General features: G+C 40.4%; 1 protein-coding gene across 1 annotated transcript; it reads left to right on the forward strand.

Moving 5' to 3' along the window:
• Positions 1–4,145: 4,145 nt before the first annotated feature.
• LOC131447436 (PWWP domain-containing DNA repair factor 3A-like) lies at positions 4,146–5,899 on the forward strand. The gene is made up of 5 exons (XM_058619222.1): positions 4,146–4,290; positions 4,845–4,940; positions 5,022–5,207; positions 5,332–5,420; positions 5,533–5,899. Exons 1-5 carry the CDS (start codon positions 4,234–4,236, stop codon positions 5,657–5,659), a joined length of 555 nt encoding a protein of 184 aa, XP_058475205.1. The 5' UTR covers positions 4,146–4,233; the 3' UTR covers positions 5,660–5,899.
• Positions 5,900–18,658: the final 12,759 nt, after the last annotated feature.

The following is an 18,658-nucleotide window of genomic DNA, read 5'->3' on the forward strand; positions in this document are numbered from 1 at the left end:
GATTTTAATTTACACTAAAACAAGGCCAGACCAAAGGTTTCACTCCCAGGGCTGGAGTATGCCAGATGTAATATTAGATATTATGTGGATGTTATGCAAGAATTTGATGCACAAGCCTGTTTTCTTTGTGTATTACCTTAATGACTCTGTCCTGGCAGTGCTGGATGATCTTACACAGCTCCTCTGTACCCTGAGACTCGAGACTCTGATGAAGGATCTGCTCAAACATCTACACAGCATTGTCCATTTGCTGTGGGCACACAGACACATGCACACAAGTGTCTTATTATGCCAAAAAGTTGCAAAAATGAACAAGCGAAAGTAAAACACAATTTGTAGTTTTGTACCTAACTTTGTGACATACATGCATGTAACACCAGACAAACTAACTGACGCATATAGGAATATCCCGTGAAATAATGATAATATATGATAATGTACTACACTCAGTCCCACAGTCTGTATTGTGGCATGTCTGTAGACAACTATATCTATTTAACTGTCCACTGAGTTATCGAACCACCAAAATGAAAAAGGACTGATGAATGAAAGGAGGACTGATGCAGGACAAAAGTATTAATCTTTTATGACAACAATTTTTGGGAGTGAACATTGGACTTAATTTTTATTTTTTTTTTAACATTTATTAGAACAAGTTCCTTGACAGAGTCTCACACATTATGACAAGTATCAATACACATATTGGTATCAAACTGACAAAATACAAAATACAAAATACAAGGACAATCAAATAGCAAAGAGGTGAAAAAAAATATTCTTTGTAGGTACACCATCTAGAATATTTTCACCTTTGCAAATACATTATAACAGGTGACCACTTTTCAAGATACAAGTCCGTCTGGAGTCGAAGGTTTGCCGTTATGTGTTCCATGCAATGAACACATAATGGCAAGGGTGCTAATCCACCCTTATCCTTGCGTGCACAGAGGACTTTAAGTCTCACTCTAGGCCTTTTGTTCTGCCATATGAATTTGGAAACAAGTTTATCCAGAAATGTAAAGGTAGATACAGGAACAGGGATGGGTAATGCATTAAAAAGAAATAACAATCTTGATAGTTTCAACCCTCCCAACTAAAGACAAAGGAAGCATCTCCCATCTTTCCAAGTCATTTTTGATTTGAGAAATAAGTTTATCATAATTTACTTTATATAACTGATTTGAGGTACAAGTCAGAATGACTCCCAAATACCTAAAGCCCCCTTTTGACCACCTGAATTTCACCTGTCTGTCCAAGCACGTAGGCCAGCGTCCTGTTATCATCATTGCTTCTGATTTCCCCTCATTAACCTTGTACCCTGAAACCTCCCCATTGTCCCCCAGACATTGCATAAGAGCCGGTATAGATGACTGTGGATTTCTTATAAACAAAAGAACGTCATCTGCGAACAGTGAAATTTTATGCATCTCGCCTCCCTCATCCACTATTCCCTCAATCTGATCATTTCCCCTTATTAACTCAGCAAGCGGTTCGATACACAGTGCAAACAAAATAGGAGAGACCAGGTTTCCTTGCCTAACACCTTTTTTAAGATCAAAAAATTTAGAGCAGTACCCATTAACCCTAACCCTTGATATTGGGTCTTTATTCAGGATATTAATTCATCTTATAAATGTCAAATTGAATCCCATTTGTTCCATAGTATAATTCAGATATGACCAGTCCACCCTGTCAAATGCCTTCTCAGCATCAAGACTGAGAAGCATTGATGGGTGGGCAGAATGCCTTTCTACTGATTGTACATTTAAAGCTCTTCTTATATTGTTTGCTCCCTGACGACCCGGTATAAAACCGGTCTGGTCAGGGTTAATCAATTTACCTAAGTATTTCTGCATCCTATTCGCCAATATGGAACTGATCATTTTTATGTCATTCCCCAGCAAGCTGATTGGCCTATAGGCACCACAGTCCAGTGGGTCCTTCCCCTCCTTATGTAAAACTGTTATTACGGCCTCTGACCGGCCTTTTTAAAATTTTGTATGCTTGTTATGCACCAATGACACCAGAACAAATTCCTTGTATGTGCAAATCGTACTTGGCAATAAAGCTCTTCTGATTCTGATTCTGATTCTGACCAGCTCTTTGGTGGATCATTTTTCTGTAAAGCATAATTATAGACCTGACAAAGTTTTGGCACAAGCTCCTCCATAAAGGTCTTATAAAATTCACCTGGAAGACCGTCTGTGCCAGGGGATTTGTTGTTTTTCAATGACTTGATAACGTCCTGTATCTCACTTTCTCGAATAGGAGATACTAATTCATCTCCCTCAGACACAGAAAGTTTCGCTAAATTAAGATTTTTGAACATAACTTCCAATTGCCTTTTGTTTTGTGTTTCTTCTGGAGTATCATAAAGCTTTTTATAAAAAAAGTGTCGGGTGTTTTATCTTAGGAACAATGCGGCTTGACTGCTCTTTTCTCAGTTGAAAGGCAAGTAGCTGGCTCGCTCGATTTCCCATCTCATAGTATCTTTGGGATGTGTATCGAAGCGCTCCCTCAGCTTTTCGTGTGAGGAGTTCATCTAAGGAAGTTCAACTGTCTTGTAATTGCTTCAATACATTTCCATCTCTGGTCACTTTGTGTTCATGTCCTAGTCTTTTTATATCGCTTTCCAACTGTTTTTCCCTTTCCATTCTCTGTTTGTTTAGTTTGACAGCAATCTCAATACACTTCCCTCTCAGCACCGCCTTCGCCCCATCCCAAAGAGTTGAGGGGGATACTGATCCATTATCATTAATTGTGAAGTATTCGTCTATAGTTTGTTTTATTAGTTCTTTTATACTTGAGTCTGTTAGTAATGAAATATTCAGTCTCCAGTATTTGAAATGCCACTCAAAGCCTAAATTTAATTTCAGTTTTACTGGACCATGATCAGATAAAATACTAGGTTCAATAACACACTCTCTAACTTTATGCAGGCTCTGCTTTGAAATGCAGATCAGATCAATTCTAGAATATGACCCATGTACCATAGACAGAAACGTGAAATCTTTTGTTGTTGGATTCTTGGATCTCCAAACATCCACAAGCCCTAATTCTTCCAACATGTGTTTTGCTGCTTTGGATTTCCTGCTAGGGCAGACCTGGGCATTTTACGGCCCTTTAAGCGTCCCTGTCCGGCCCGCGGTATGTCAGTCATAAACACAGATGGAGTATTTATGCTGAGCATGCACTACAACTGTGTTGCTTTTATTTTGAAAAGCCTGACGTATGGACGCACGTATCTGCGTCTGTCTGCACAGCGACAGGTGACGCTAGCCAGTTACCCCTGGCCCCCTAAAAATGGAGAAGGGTCTAGCTGCAGACCCGCAGACCACTCAACGAAACGCCCCTTTACTCAACGAAACACCCCTTTACTCAACGAAACACCCCCTCACACTACATGACACTCTGATTGGCTCTCAAGAGACTGCGTCTGAAACGTGATGACGTTTACGTTGACCGAGTATGAAGAGAGAACCCGAAAAAGTAACACGGGAAAAACAAGGGGAAAATAACGGAGGAAAAGGTAAGAATGGATAAAAAACACATTTAGATATTGAACACTGGATGAATAGTCATTATTTGTATCCATTAAATCAATTAAGTGGGGTTTATTAACCAGTAATGTCTGCATGCTGTAACGATAGCGATTGTAACAGCAAGCAAGACAGCGATTTTCTCCCTTTTTTTCTTTTCTCCCTTTTTTTCTTTTATTTATATGTACAGGTTATAACATTGACAATATAACATTGTCTCATTTTCAACCAAGAAACGTATAAGATAAACTATATGATCTCTATATATTAGTATTTATCTGTTTTTTAATCTTTAAATGACTCTGACAAGTTGCACACAGCTTTGCTCATTTGAAAACGTGTGACCTCAGTTCTACAATTGTTAAGATAAAAGATTTGATGATGAATAATATTTTTCATGTTTAGAAATTAGAAGTTCTGTTGAATCACAGTCAACAGTGACATTTGATTTGATTTATTTTAGTTAGCCTGCTTATATTTTAGGACAGGGAAAGTCTTAAAGGCAAATGCAGTCCAGTTCATTACTACTTGATTCTGGATTAAAAATGTTTCTATGTTAAAAATACAAAATACAATTTTAATTTACATTTTCTCTTATAGAGCAACACTACGTTCAGTGAAGGAGCAGACCCTGAGCTGAGAAGATGCGACTCGGACACTTATCAGTGTCTGATCTGCACAAAAAAGGGGAGCTATGCAAAGCTTGTGTCCCATCTGCAGGGAAACCAAAGGTCAATGGTGGAGTACGGTGGTAAGTCCTAAATTATCAAATATTTTTTCATTCCAACGCTGAAAGGCTTTAATTTCCCCATGAGCCTTATGTATTATTAAATGTGATGTTATTTCTGTTTGTCCTGACCATGGATAACTGTGACCATCAAACTATTCAACTCATCCATTTGAGTATCAGAAACTCAAAATAAGTAAAGTAAAGTAAACTAATGCTGGAGCCATTTCATCTATGTGTACTGTACTTCATGTGTGTAGAATCTTAAGTCAATGTGTATTTTATTTTCACTCTTGTTGAGAATTTAGATATTGAGAAAAAGTTTCAAGATTCCTGCATTTTATAGATGCCCCTGATAATAATGATTGTTCTCAGAAGTAATGTAACAATTTGCCTCTCAGACAGGCTTATCTGTATATCCATTTAGGGCAGTGATGTTACTGTGGCCAAACAAGTTGCCAGCCAGGATGACACCTCTTATCAGAGGAAGTGCAAATAATCAGGGAGAGAAAATGTCTTATTCAAAGTTCTTAATCACATGTATTCAGTGTTGCATATTATGTGTAATTTAATTTTAGGAAAGGGCCCAACAAGCCCAACAGAAGCGACGCGAGGCATGTTGTCTGTTAACCAGTGTAATCACAGAGGATCAGGGCATGCTGCAACACCTTAAAGTGAGTGACAATGGCATTTAGTGTGGTGTTTGTGTATTTGTATATGAATACCCAAACTAAAATCCTATACAATTTTTATAGAACATCATCACAGGCAACACGGTGTCTCCTTGGGCCAAGAAACAGGACAGGGTCATCCTTCTTTTTGAAGATGATGAACAAGTGGACAAAGTCATGCACTTCTTGTCTGAAGTACTCGAACGTACTGAGACAGACAAGAAGTCTGCAGATCCAGTGGCGTTTGTAATGGATGTACTTTTGCCAGAGGTGAGATCTCAGACACTGACACTGATTTGTAGACTACATGTTTTATATGACTGCATATGTCTGTCTCCTTTTAACACATGGTCACTGTCTAACACAATCTTAAATCTTAATCTTCATGCCACAGGCAACAGTATACGCCCTCGGAGCTGTTCACTCCATCTCCCTGGACAAAGCCAAGGAGATGTACATGCGTGGCACAGAGTTTGACTCAAGGTAAGCCGGATAGTTTAGGAAACTGTTAATCCAATTTTCAGTTTATATCTTATTATGTATTTGAGTGTCTTTAATGACTTCATTATTTTGCTATATCATTTTGTCTTGTCAGCGAGATAACCCAGCTTGGGGAACAGCTTCAGAGCCACATTTACACAGCAATTACAAGAAAGTCTTGGAGTGTGAGGAATTCCTCAGGCGCTTGTAATCCCTGGGTAGTGAATGTGTCTGCTGGATAGTCTGTTGTGTATAAAATAAAGAAAATATATCATTCATCACTTGTATTCATTACATGGATTTGAAAGTTATACAACTTTCTGTGCAGAATCAAGGGTTTCAGTGCATTTGTTTTACTTTCATCAAAAGACCTACTGATGTCCAACTGGCTGGGTTTGATTCAGATACCAATGTTTCACATATCTTCCTGGAAATAGGTAACATCTCCTTAATGACATACTCAGCAGATCTTGTCTACTTAACTTCTGTCTGTCACCACCACCTGGACCACACCAGCACAGAATTTAAGGAGGGTTTCTTTCAGGTTAAAAACCTGATCAAGTAGACTTTTATTAGTTCTAATCGTTGTTCTGTCCAGTTGAACAACATGTCAAACTACAAACTATTATATTGTATAAACGTGATATCATATTGTATAAACATTGTATAAACGTGATATTATATTGTATAAACATTGTATAAACGTGATATTATATTGTATAAACGTGATAATTATATCACATAAACGTGATGATTATATCACATAAACGTGATATTATATTGTATAAACGTGATAATTATATCACATAAACGTGATAATTATATCACATAAACGTGATACTATATTGTATAAACGTGATAATTATATCACATAAACGTGATAATTATATCACAAAAACGTGATACTATATTGTGTAAACGTGATGTTCAAAGAACTTTTCCAATCGGCATTTATATATTTTAGCAGTTTGGCTATAACATTTCATACTTTACAAAGTGACATTAATTATTCACAAATTTCACAGAAAGTACATTTCTGTGTTCATAAAAGTCAACACGAGTATTTATTCTTCTCTATTCCTGTCGCACACCGGGATAAAAGTCTCTTGTCAACAAGTGTCTATGAGATACGCGTGTGTAAATAAAGTTTCAATAAAAGAAGACGTTATCACGTTAGTAAACGTCATCACGTTTCAGACGCAGTCTCTTGAGAGCCAATCAGAGTGTCGTGTAGTGTGAGGGGGTGTTTCATTGAGTGTGAGGGGGTGTTTCGTTGAGTAAAGGGGCGTTTCGTTGAGTAAAGGGGCGTTTCGTTGAGTGGTCTGCGGGTCTGCAGCTAGACCCTTCTCACTTTTTTGGCATATGCACTGGGTGAGCAACTCCATAGGAATGCGGAGCTCTATCCAGTTCTTATAATACATCCATGGTTTTGTCCGAGAGGCCTTCAACTCTCACCTCCGGCGGAGCTTTTCCTGTATCCCTGTGGAGGCTGGGGACATGAATGGGCAGTGTTCAAAGACTCTATTGTGAAAGCTGTAGTGGAGAGCTGTGGCTCCAGGGCTTTAGGTGCCTCAAGGGGCGGTAACCCTCGAACATCGTGGTGGACACCGGTGGTCAGGGAAGCTGTCCGACTGAAGAAGGAGTGTCAGGACTCCTGAGGCAGTTGCAAGGTATCGACGGGCCCGAAGGGCGGCAGCCTCTGCTGTGGCAGACGCAAAGCAGCGGGTATTGGAGAAGTTCGGAGAGGACATGGAGAAGGACTATCGGTCGGCACCAAGGTGTTTCTGGAAAACCATTCGGGGCCTCAGGAGGGGAAAGCGGGGGACCATCCAAGCTGTGTACAGTAAGGATGGGACACTGTTGACCTCGACTGAGGAGGTAACTGGACGGTGGAAGGAACACTTTGAGGAACTCCTGAATCCGACATCTGCACCCTCTGTGGTGGAGGCAGAGAGGGAAGCTGATGGGGGATCATCGTCAATCTCCCTGAAGGAGGTCACTGAGGTGGTTAAACAACTCCGCAGTGGCAAGGCCCCAGGGGTTGATGAGATCCGCCCAAAAATGCTGAAGGCTCTGGGTGTGGAGGGGCTGTCTTGGATGACACGTCTCTTCAACATTACGTGGAGGTCGGGGTCAGTGCCGAAGGTGTGGCAAACTGGGGTGGTGGCCCCCCTTTCCAAAAAGGGGGACCTGAGAGTGTGTGCCAATTACCGGGGCATCACACTTCTCAGCCTCCCTGGTAAGGTTTACTCCAAGGTACTGGAAAGGAGGGTTCGACCGGTAGTCGAACCTCGGATTCAAGAGCAACAATGCGGATTCCGTCCTGGTCGTGGAACAACGGACCAGCTCTTTACTCTTGCAGGGATCCTGGAGGGGGCCTGGGAGTATGCCCATCCGGTCTACATGTGTTTTGTGGAACTGGAGAAGGCGTATGATCGGGTTCCCAGGGAGATACTGTGGTAGGTGCTGCGGGAGTATGGGGTGAGGGGGGCACTACTTAGTGCCATCCAATCCCTATACGCCCAAAGTATGAGCTGTGTCAGGGTTCTCGGCACTAAATCAGGCCTGTTTCCTGTGGGTGTTGGCCTTCGCCAGGGCTGCGCTTTATCACCAATCCTGTTTGTGATTTTCATGGACAGGATATCGAGGCGTAGTCGTGGGGGAGAGGGGTTGTGGTTTGGCGACTTGAGATCACGTCGCTGCTTTTTGCAGATGATGTGGTCCTCATGGCTTCGTCGGCCTGCGCCCTGCAGTGCTCACTGGATCGGTTCATGGCCGAGTGTGAAGCGGTCGGGATGAGGATCAGCACCTCTAAGTCTGAGGCCATGGCTCTTGGCAGGAAACCGGTGGATTGCCTTCTCCGGGTAGGGAATGACTCCTTGCCCCAGGTGAAGGAGTTCAAGTATCTCGGGGTCTTGTTCACGAGTGAGGGGACGAGGGAGCGGGAGATGGGCCGGAGAATCGGAGCAGCTGGTGCGGTATTGCATTCGCTTTACCGCATGGTTGTGACGAAAAGAGAGCTGAGCCGGAAGGCAAAGCCTCACCTATGGTCATGAAGGTTGGGTCATGACCGAAAGAACGAGATCGCAGGTACAAGCAGCCGAAATGGGATTCCTCAGGAGAGTGGCTGGCTTTCCCCTTAGAGATAGGGTGAGAAGCTCGCTCATCCGGGAGGGGCTCGGAGTAGAGCCGCTGCTCCTTCACGTTGAAAGGAGCCAGTTGAGGTGGTTTGGGCATCTGGTGAGTAAGCCTCCTGGACGCCTCCCAAGGGAGGTGTATCAGGCACGTCCAGCTGGGAGGAGGCCTTGGGGTAGACCTAGGACAAGGTGGAGAGATTACATCTCCACTCTGGCCTGGGAACGCCTCGGGATCCCTCAGTCGGAGCTGGTCAATGCGGCTCAGGAAAAGGAAGTTTGGGGTCCCTTGCTGAAACTGCTGCCCCCGCGAACCGGCCCCGGATAAGCGGAGGATGATGATGACGATGATGTTGCTATTTTTTGTTGTTGTTTTCTAGTTTCTCAAAGATAATGTGAATACTTTGGACTTTATACTGTTGAAAGTCTGGCGAAGTTCGATTAGCGCCCGTGAAGGGACATCCCGATATTCCGAAATCCCTATGTTCCGACGTGACTGCCTTTTACATTACATTACATTACATGTAATTTAGCAGACACTTTTATCCAAAGCGACTTACAATGGATCAAGTACAATTAGCCAGGGGTGGAATCGAACTTGCGACCATGATGTCTTTGGTACACAAGGTAGGGTCTTAACCACTGAGCCACTCCACCCCCGCCTTTCTAAGGGTTAGCTGTTTTATGCTAAGCGCTAGCGCTAGGCTAATGCGCTAAGAGCGTATGTTTACATGTATAGCTGCTGGCTGGCATATGGCACTTGACCTGACTTGTCCTGCTGCTGCAGTTGGGCACTCACTCGCTTACTTGCTCTGCAGTTGGCATGCCGTATTATATTATAAAACGTATTAATGACATTAATTTAATGTCAAACCGATTTTTTTCTTCACTGTAGCCAAATGCTGCTCATGTGGGAATGTTCTCCTAAATTTTAATAAAGGAGTAACGTTAGTTAAGTCCCAGGAGCTGACGTAATTTGAGATTTAGCACTGTAAATGATGTGATTAACGTAACCACTTAAATTCTAATGGGTGGTGATATTAATACTCCAAAAATAATATAAATTTATTTCTGTGAAAATATATATTTTTATCGATTAATGTTGAATTTTGGCTGGATATGGCTACATACTGTGTCCCCATTGTGTTGTCCAGCTAACACAACCAGATGAAGTTAACTTATCTCCAGGCGTCTGTTTGCAAAAGATAAAATAAACAGTTATATTCAAACTGCTCAAACTTATCTAACTTAATATTACTTGCATTTACATTACATTATATTCCTGCATGTGCTTTTTCCTCCACACTGGGGACAACTTATTTTTTGTTTTTCCTGTTACTTTTTGTTGTTGTTGTAGTACATGTTGATGGCATTGTCAATTGTTGAAGTTTAAATAAGCCATAGATTTCTGCTAAAATGTTAGCTTTTATTCTATTTTCATATGTTTTTCCTTCTCTTCTAGGTAGAACATGTGAATGGGTGTGTGGGAATGTAAGGTCTGTGGAAAATCAGTCCCAAGTAGGTATGAATTGCTTAAACATTGCAAGCTAAAACATGGCCATCATGGAAGCAGTTTTCAGGCATTGCTGCCCATATTCTAATTGTCCATGCACATTTAGACTTTGGAACAGTCTTTTGAGTCATATATACAGTTCTCACAAAGCTCAAACATCTTCAGAACCATCAGAGTTATCTATATATTCATGTCAGCTGGGTGCATGTCCTCAACTTGCAAAAGAACGAGATTACTTCAGTCATGTAAATGAACATTTAAGAAGGAATGAAACTGTAACATGCATGTTCATTTAAAACTAGCATTTACAATACATTTCATACTCATAAAAACAAGAAACATAATCCCCATACTGTAAATGATTTCAAAGCTGAGGTTGTTAGTGTTGTTGCAAGGTTACAGGAATCCGACACTGATGAATTGCTTCAGGAATTACACTATCTGTTAAGCTCTGTATCTGTTCCAGTCACATTTAATAGCTTGTGTAACATCCTTAATAAATGTTCTGTTACAGTTAATGAGTCGGTTGTTAAGGAGCTTGCTGAAACAGTGTGCAAAACCTGTCCTTTAGCAAAAGATGTCCTTTGCAAAAGATGGCCCCCTAGCTACAGCCTACAAAAGAAAACAGTCAGTCATCATCTACCGCTTTATCCTCCACCAGAGGGTCGCGAGGGGTGCTGTGCCAATCTCAGCTACATCGGGCGATAGGCGGGGTACACCCTGGACAGTTCGCCAGTCCATCGCAGGGCCACACACAGATAGAGACAAACAACCATTCACTCTCACACTCACTCCTATGGTCAATTTAGAGTGTCCAATTTACCTAATCCCCACATTGCATGTTTTTGGACTGTGGAAGGAAGCCGGAGAACCCGGAGAGAACCCACGCACACACGGGGAGAACTTGCAGACTCCATGCAGAAAGGCCCTTGTTCCAACCTGGGCTCGAACCCGGGTCTTCTCGCTGCAAGGCGAGAGTGCTAACCACTACACCACCGTGTGTCCCCAAAAGAAAACAGTATTATAAAAAACATTTCAATGTGGTAAACCCAGTTGAGTACATCCTTGACCCTAAGACCAATAAGACATATCAGTATATTCCTATTTTGCCTTCTCTTCAGCACCTGTTAAATAATCATGACATTTTAGAAAGTGTAATCCATACACACAAGAAACAGGAAAGTACTTTGAATGTAGTACATTATAAATCAATAAGGGATGGAATTTACTTTAAAGAAAAAAAAAATTTCACTGGGGAGAATTTGAAATGATCAGTGTCACTATATGTAGATGACTTTGAGGTGTGCAATCCTTTAGGCACATCCAGAAAAACTCATAAACTTTGTGGTGTGTATTGGATTTTGAACAATTTACCACCTGGATCTCATTCAGCTCTTTCTTCCATCTACCTAGCAGTTTTATGTAAGAGTACTGATGTTAAGGTGTATGGGTATGAAAAAATTCTAGAGTCCCTTTTACAGGATTTTGTCATTTTAGAGAAACATGGTGTTTTTATTACAGGTCTTGGAGAGTTTGTGAAAGGCACAGTCCAGTCAGTCATTGCTGATAATTTAGGAGCCCACGGGATTGCAGGCTTCATTGAAAGCTTCTCTGGTGTGTACTTCTGCAGGTTTTGTACAGGTGAGAAAACAGACATTCAGGACAAGGCTGTTCAGTCAGGACATTTTAACTTACGAACAAAAGATGTACATGAAACCCACATTAAGTTTGCAACGGAGAATTCAACAATCTATTGTGGAGTAAAGAGAGAGTGTTTTTTTACTAAGAATTTATCTCATTTTGATGTTACCCGAGGCTACCCTCCTGATATAGTCCATGACTTATTTGAGGGTGTTGTTCCCGTTGAAATTGCCCTCTGCATCAGTGAAATAATTTCCAAAAAACATTTGTCTCTTGACACGCTAAACAACTTAATCCTGAACTTTCCATATAAGTGGGGAGACAGAACTAATAAACCTCATATTATACCACGCTCTTACGCCTCTAGAAGGACCATTGGGGGTAACGCCCATGAAAATTGGAATCTTTTGAGGTTGCTTCCGTTTATAATAGGAGACCTGATACCAGAGGCAGAGCCTGCTTGGCTTGTGTTGCTTGACTTAAAAGAAATAGTTGAACTTGCTGTTGCCCCTCTTCATAATAAAGAAACCATCGCCTACTTGGACTGCAAAATTATAGAACACAGAGACAGGTTCTTGGAACTTTTTCCTGCACGACTCTTACCAAAACATCACTTCCTCGAACATTACCCTCAATTAATTGAATGTTTTGGGCCTTTGGTAGGGCAGTGGACTATGAGGTTTGAGGCGAAGCATAGCTTCTTTAAGAAAGTTGCTCGTCACACAAATTGTTTCAAGAATATTCCACTGACATTAGCAACTAAACATCAGCAAATGATTGCATATCATATCAGTGCATTACATCTTAAACCTGCTTTGGAAGTTGAAAATGTTTCTGTGCTTCCTGTAGATGTAATGAACAAGGAAGTAGTGGGCAGCCTTAGGCAGAAAAACCCTGAGATCAATGATGTACATCTTGCCAAAAATGCAACCATTAAAGGTATCTCCTACAGAATTGGAATGCTTATTCCATATGGTTCCACAGGTGGCTTACCTGGGTTTGCAGAGATCCTTCAAATCTGCATTGTTGAAAGAAGTTTGAGCTTTGTTGTAAGGGTATTGTTTGCATGGTATCGTGAGCATTTCAGAGCTTATGAACTAACTATATCTCCTCATAGAGAGGTTGCCCTAGTTCATCTTGAAAACCTGGCCGATGCTTATCCACTCTGTGACTACACTGTGGGTGTGAAACGAATGGTTACCTTGAAAAGGCACATTATTGTTTAAGGTGGGTTTATCATGAAACCTTTTTCTCAATGTCTCATGAAATAGGGGTGTAACAAATATAAACCAGATCAACTGTCATATGACATTTTTTTAAATTGTATTCCTCACTAAAAAATGTAAATGTTAGATGTTTTTATCTATCTGTCTGTCTATGATTTATGATTTTTTAAAGGAATGGTTTGTCATTTTGGCAAATGGAAGCTAATGGACTTTCTTGTTTTCCCTCAAACTCATCAAAAACACAATCCAACAACTCCAAAACGCTCTGATGGACATGTTGTGACCTCTACAGTATAAGATAATAATGGAACGTTATGAGACAGAGTTGTTTTCAGGATAAATACAGCGACTGCTTGTAGAAAAAGTGTCGCTGAAGGCAACGGGTTAGTATGAGTATCAGTGGTTTTGCATGAATTTACCTCTAAAATAACTCAGTCTTTTAACGTTCCATTATTATCTCATAGCGTGGTAGATGTGCAGGTCACAACTTTTCCACCAGAGTGTTTTGGAGTTGTTGAATTGTGTATTTGATACGTTTGATGAGGGAAACCAAGAAATCCCATTAGCCTCTGTAGCGTAGCTCTGAGCAGCTCGTGGCTCTGCTCCAGCATTCTAGAAATAGCTTGCACTGACAAATAAAGGTAATGAACCTACTGCTATGGCAATGAGCAATTTGCCAAAATGTTGAACTATCCCTATAAGTCCATTAGCCGCGAGAGATAACCATAGTTGAAGTTCTTAAATAAAGTTACAGTAATTCAATTTTTCATAACCTTTTGTGTCCTGTATTTGTTCCCTAGAATCCATAAAGTGAAAGATGTCAAATCCAGTCCACCTGAGAGTCGTCCTCGGCGGAGATGACGCTAGAAAACTTAGCCTGATGTCAGGTATACCAGCATCTGCGGATCAACTTGTCCATGAGATAAAGACTGCTTTCGGACTTGTGCAGCAGTTCAGACTGCAGTATAAAGATGCAGATTTTGGAAATACATATGTTAATCTCATTTCAACAAGTGAAATAAGAGACAGGGATACTGTGAAAGTGGTATTTTTTGCATGTGAAGAAACTATCTCCAGCATTCCAGGTACTCTACCACCTTGCAGCACCAGCACCCCACTGACTTCTCCCAACATATCCCAAAGCTCTGTGAACTCCTTCAGCTCTCGATCCTTGGACGAGGATGGTTTTTCCTCTGATCACTCATTTGGCAGTGCAGACACCATCATTTTAGATCCATCTCCAGAGTCAAGAACCTCTTCATGGCCTCCAGTCTTCATTGTTCCCAACTTTTCATATTTTGCTGACATTCTACTTCAGAGAGCAAATGCAGAATTCAGAGAAAACGGCACTCTTCTTACCCCTCCCCCAAAGCTAAGAATGGATATTCTTGAAGGCATGGCTGAACAGATCTTCAAATACACAGCATACCCCAGTGGCTCCCAAATTGAAGAGGCTGCTGAGGTCTTGGTGCATGTCCATCCATGTTTGAGGGAAAGAGGAACTCGAGCATCAAAAAACCAAGAAAAGCTGAAGTTAACTTTCTCCCATCTCTCCGTTGTGGTAAAACGAGAGAGAGTCTTGAAAATGAAAGAGTAGCTCTTTTGACAGAGGTGAAAAAGAGACACAATGTGGTCAAGCAGAAAATGCAGAAGACCTTCTCCTACAGACGTCAAGAGGTTGTCCAGGACTCGCCTTTAGTCTCTGACTTTGTGAACAGATGGCCTGCCTTGTTCACAGTCAGTGAGGTAAGCATTACTGATGACATTTTGCACACTTTTCTGCTGATGTGTTAACTGCTTTCCATCTTTATATTTATATTTATCATACAACTGCCCCTTTTTCCCCCTGTACATACATTTCCCTGCACTGTTCACTTGCAATTTGCACACTTCACCTGCAATAACCTTTCTTGTTTTCTGTTTTGTTCATTTCTATTTCAATGTGTGCTGAGAGTCTCGGGAGGACATTTTGTTATGCTTGCATAATAACAATAAAGAATCTTGAATCTTGAATCTTGAAAATGATTTTAAGGTAATTATTACCTTGGGGAAAATATTATTTTATTTTATATGAACATATCTATTTCTACAATAAAAACAATGGTAAGCAGGTTTTCTTCTTATGTCAACAGAATTTCTTAAGACTGTTTTCAGAGATTGATTATAGAGGGAGACTGGACACTAATTTTTCCATTCCATCAAAGATATCAATCTATTGACATGCCATCAGCTTTAAAGATTTTATTTTATTTGTAGCTGCCCAACTTTTTTATTGATGACTTGATCAACTGCTCTCTAGCCTGATATGAGCTGGAGCAGATGCTTTTAAGACTTTAAAATACTTTAAATGTAAACGGTTTGACAAAGCCCTGATTGGATTGAGATGTGATTTATCTGCATCTGATAGTGCCCAAGTGCCAAGTCCTCGAAGTGTCTGTCTTTTTTCAGCACAGAAAATATCTATTGTCTTATAGACTATCTATAAGCTAGAAAGTTATTCTCTCTTTTCCCATTAACACATTTTTTCCCCTCTCTCTTACAGATAAATGCAGAATTCATGCGTATAACAACTTTGCCACTTCAAGCCAAGTTTTTGGGAGAAGTAGACAAATACACACCTAACTTGATGAAGGTCTTCAGCAGTAGAGGAGGAGCTGCTGGAAAGAAGATCAGGCTTCTCATGGCTCCGACAACTAAGGCAAGTGCAGTAAACTGTTACATTATTTAGCCAGAAGAGGCTTTTCTCCCAATATAACATCTCCGTTTCCTATCTACCTTCATCTGTTTAATCTTCCTCCTCAATGAGCTTTGTTATTCTGTCATTTTTCTTTCCTTTGCTGCCATCCTTTATATCCTCTGTGGATGAGATGTTGGACCCCTCATATTTTGGTGTTTTCATCTTCCATACCTCATCTTCCTACTTCTCCACTCTTCCTCTCATCTCCTACAATTTCTTCTCTTTACATGATCACCCCTCTTTCATCCATCTTCTCTTCCTCCCCTTTAACTTCCACTTCTTAATGTCCATCTTTGTTTACCTGGGGGTTATTTGTGACAAAGATCTGATAAATGCTGGAAAATGTCTTAAAAATTTAATAGCTTTAATATTTCATATACATTTTTTTGCAGAGTGAGGATATCGAAGTCAAGAGGGACTGTGTACTTCAAGGTCTTTGTGCTTATCTCAATGAGGACAGCAATACTCTTATCAAGAAGTACTTGGTCAGTAATTGCATTTGATTTTATTGTGATCTTTCAGTCTTGCAATGTTTTATCAGTTTATTTCAAAATGCTCAAATTGTTTCTCATCATTAGAACGTCAACATTGCGGAAGCTGAGAGCGAAATCGCACAGACCACCATGGGGCTGTATGTGATCCAAAAAGAGGGTGCTGATGAGGAGGGAAAGCCAGAGGATGTTGGAGTAGTGATTGAGGGCGTGGAACTTCTGTGCAATCTGGGAAGTGTTTCCTTTGGGTGTGCCATGCTTTTTGGGCTCATCTACACACTCAACCTGAGCTATCCCCAGGAACTCAAATTCACATTTGAGTTCTTTCAGAAAGTGTTGATGAACTTGGATGGTAACAGACTGTCCCCAAAGGTCCAAGCACTTAAAATAAAGATGCTTCAGTGAGCTCAGAAGTTAAGGGGCTGGACAATTAAGCCCAGTCACATTTGGTGTGTTGGACATTGTGATCTTCTTCATCTACTTTGACTTGGTTTGAAATTGTTGATTGTGCTGTGAAATGTGTTGAATGTGCAGTTTGAAGGGATGGGGCATTTGTTTAGATGAACCTGCTTCTGGACACTTTTCATTGATATTACTTAGTTCCAGTTATTATTTTGTTCCCGTTGAAGAGGAATACAGCATTCATATGCACAGCTTTCATTACTGTAAATGTTATTTGTTCATTAGTAAGGGAAACTTGCATTTTTCTGAAAATTGTGCTCAATAATTACCAATATTGATGATTGCAGACCTTGTAGATTCCTATGTGGAGTTCTCTTCTCCTTTAATCCTCTTGTTAGTTTCTGCTTCTGAACATCCCTGGGGGTCAGGTGGACAGTCACCTACAATGTGGATGTGTACAGTTTTGTCATGATTGCCCCCACCCCACATTAGCTCAACTTCTGTTCTGCTGTAATTTCACATGTTAACTGTTAAATGTGTTGCTATGTCCCAACCTTATTGTGAAACAAGTGCCAGTTTGCTGAGCTTGCTTGGCCCTCATGTGGTGAGGCTAAAATGACTGTCCTTGAATAAGGACTTAAGTCTTCATTTTTATTTATGTATTTGTTTAGTTTACCTTGAATATTTTTTTGGTAACTCCTTTTGGTTTGACCTTTTTTTCAAATTGTTGAGGCTAACTGCATTGCACTTAGAAATGGTAGTCTTTGTATATTCATGATGGGATGTATTTTTTTGGTTGAATCTGCGGTGTAATGCAGTATAATATGCTCTGTGGCCATTTATTAGGTACAAGTGTAAACTCTAATGCAGTCCAATTCATGTTGATCCAAAAAATATTTGCATAAGGCCTCCTATAATCAGTTTTATGATTTCATGGTAGAATAAAATGTTTTAATTAATGGTCATGATTTCAAAGCTGGAATTGACAGTAAAACCATTGTATTTATTTGCAATAGATTATTCAAGTGTACCTAATGAAATGGCCACTGCTTATATTATCATCTGCAGTATTAACAGCCTTGACTTTTTCTAATTGCAAGATCTCAAAGATAATCTTCCTTAAACTTGTAAAGTGCTGAATCAGTTCATGCGTTATACTGTGCCGGTGCATCAGTGTCTGATTAGAATTCAGGATTTCCGTTCTTGTCTTTGTTTTGAGATAGACACATGTATGTAGGGCCTATGGTGGCTGTGATGTGCCTTGTTGTTCAAGTTCCAACACCACAGGTGTGGCATCCATGTGGTGCAGACATATTTAAAGTTACTGTAATTTTGAAAATTGCCGATAAAGTTGTCGGAGATATGCTGCGTGTTGCTTTGTGATTTTATGAGGATAACATATTTGAAAAACATTACTATTGTATACTTTAATACATAGCGTTTATGTGAACGTTCACCTTAACTTTAACTGAATAATCACATTAATTTATATAAAAGTTCACCTTACCTTTAACTGAATTAACACACGCAGTTCATGTGAAAGTTCACATTACCTTTTAAGTGAATGAACACATAAGGTTTATGTTTACCTTTGCATTAACTTTAGTTAATGTATTCACACTGATTCAGCATGGTAGAAACACATTGAATTAAATAGGACCCTCACATTGAGCTTGCCTAATAAAATTACATGGAAAAACTTCATGTAATTAAAATACATAAAGTCAACGTTTTTGCTTCAATTATTTTTTGAGTGTATGTGGGTGACATGATTGTGACTGATGAGAGCTCTTTCTGTGCTGTGGGAGGGGCGGAAACCAGATTGGAATTTTTCATAGAGGTAATTTGAGATGGTTGTGAAGCTGGATGGAAACAACTTTTTCTAGGATTTTGGAAATGAATGGAAGATTTGCAATGGGTCTGTAATTGGACAGAGGGATTGGGTCTAAGGTTGGTTTTTTGAGTAGAGGTTTTATCAAAGCTGTTTTGAGGGAGGGAGGAACGTTGGCTGTTTGGAGAGAAAGATTAATGATTTTTGCTATGAGAGGGAATGGTTGTGTGTTTTGAGCAGAGGAGAAGGGAGGGGATCAAGGGAGC

Source organism: Solea solea, chromosome 20 (genome assembly GCF_958295425.1).
Source record: "Solea solea chromosome 20, fSolSol10.1, whole genome shotgun sequence".
NCBI classification, from domain to species: domain Eukaryota; kingdom Metazoa; phylum Chordata; class Actinopteri; order Pleuronectiformes; family Soleidae; genus Solea; species Solea solea.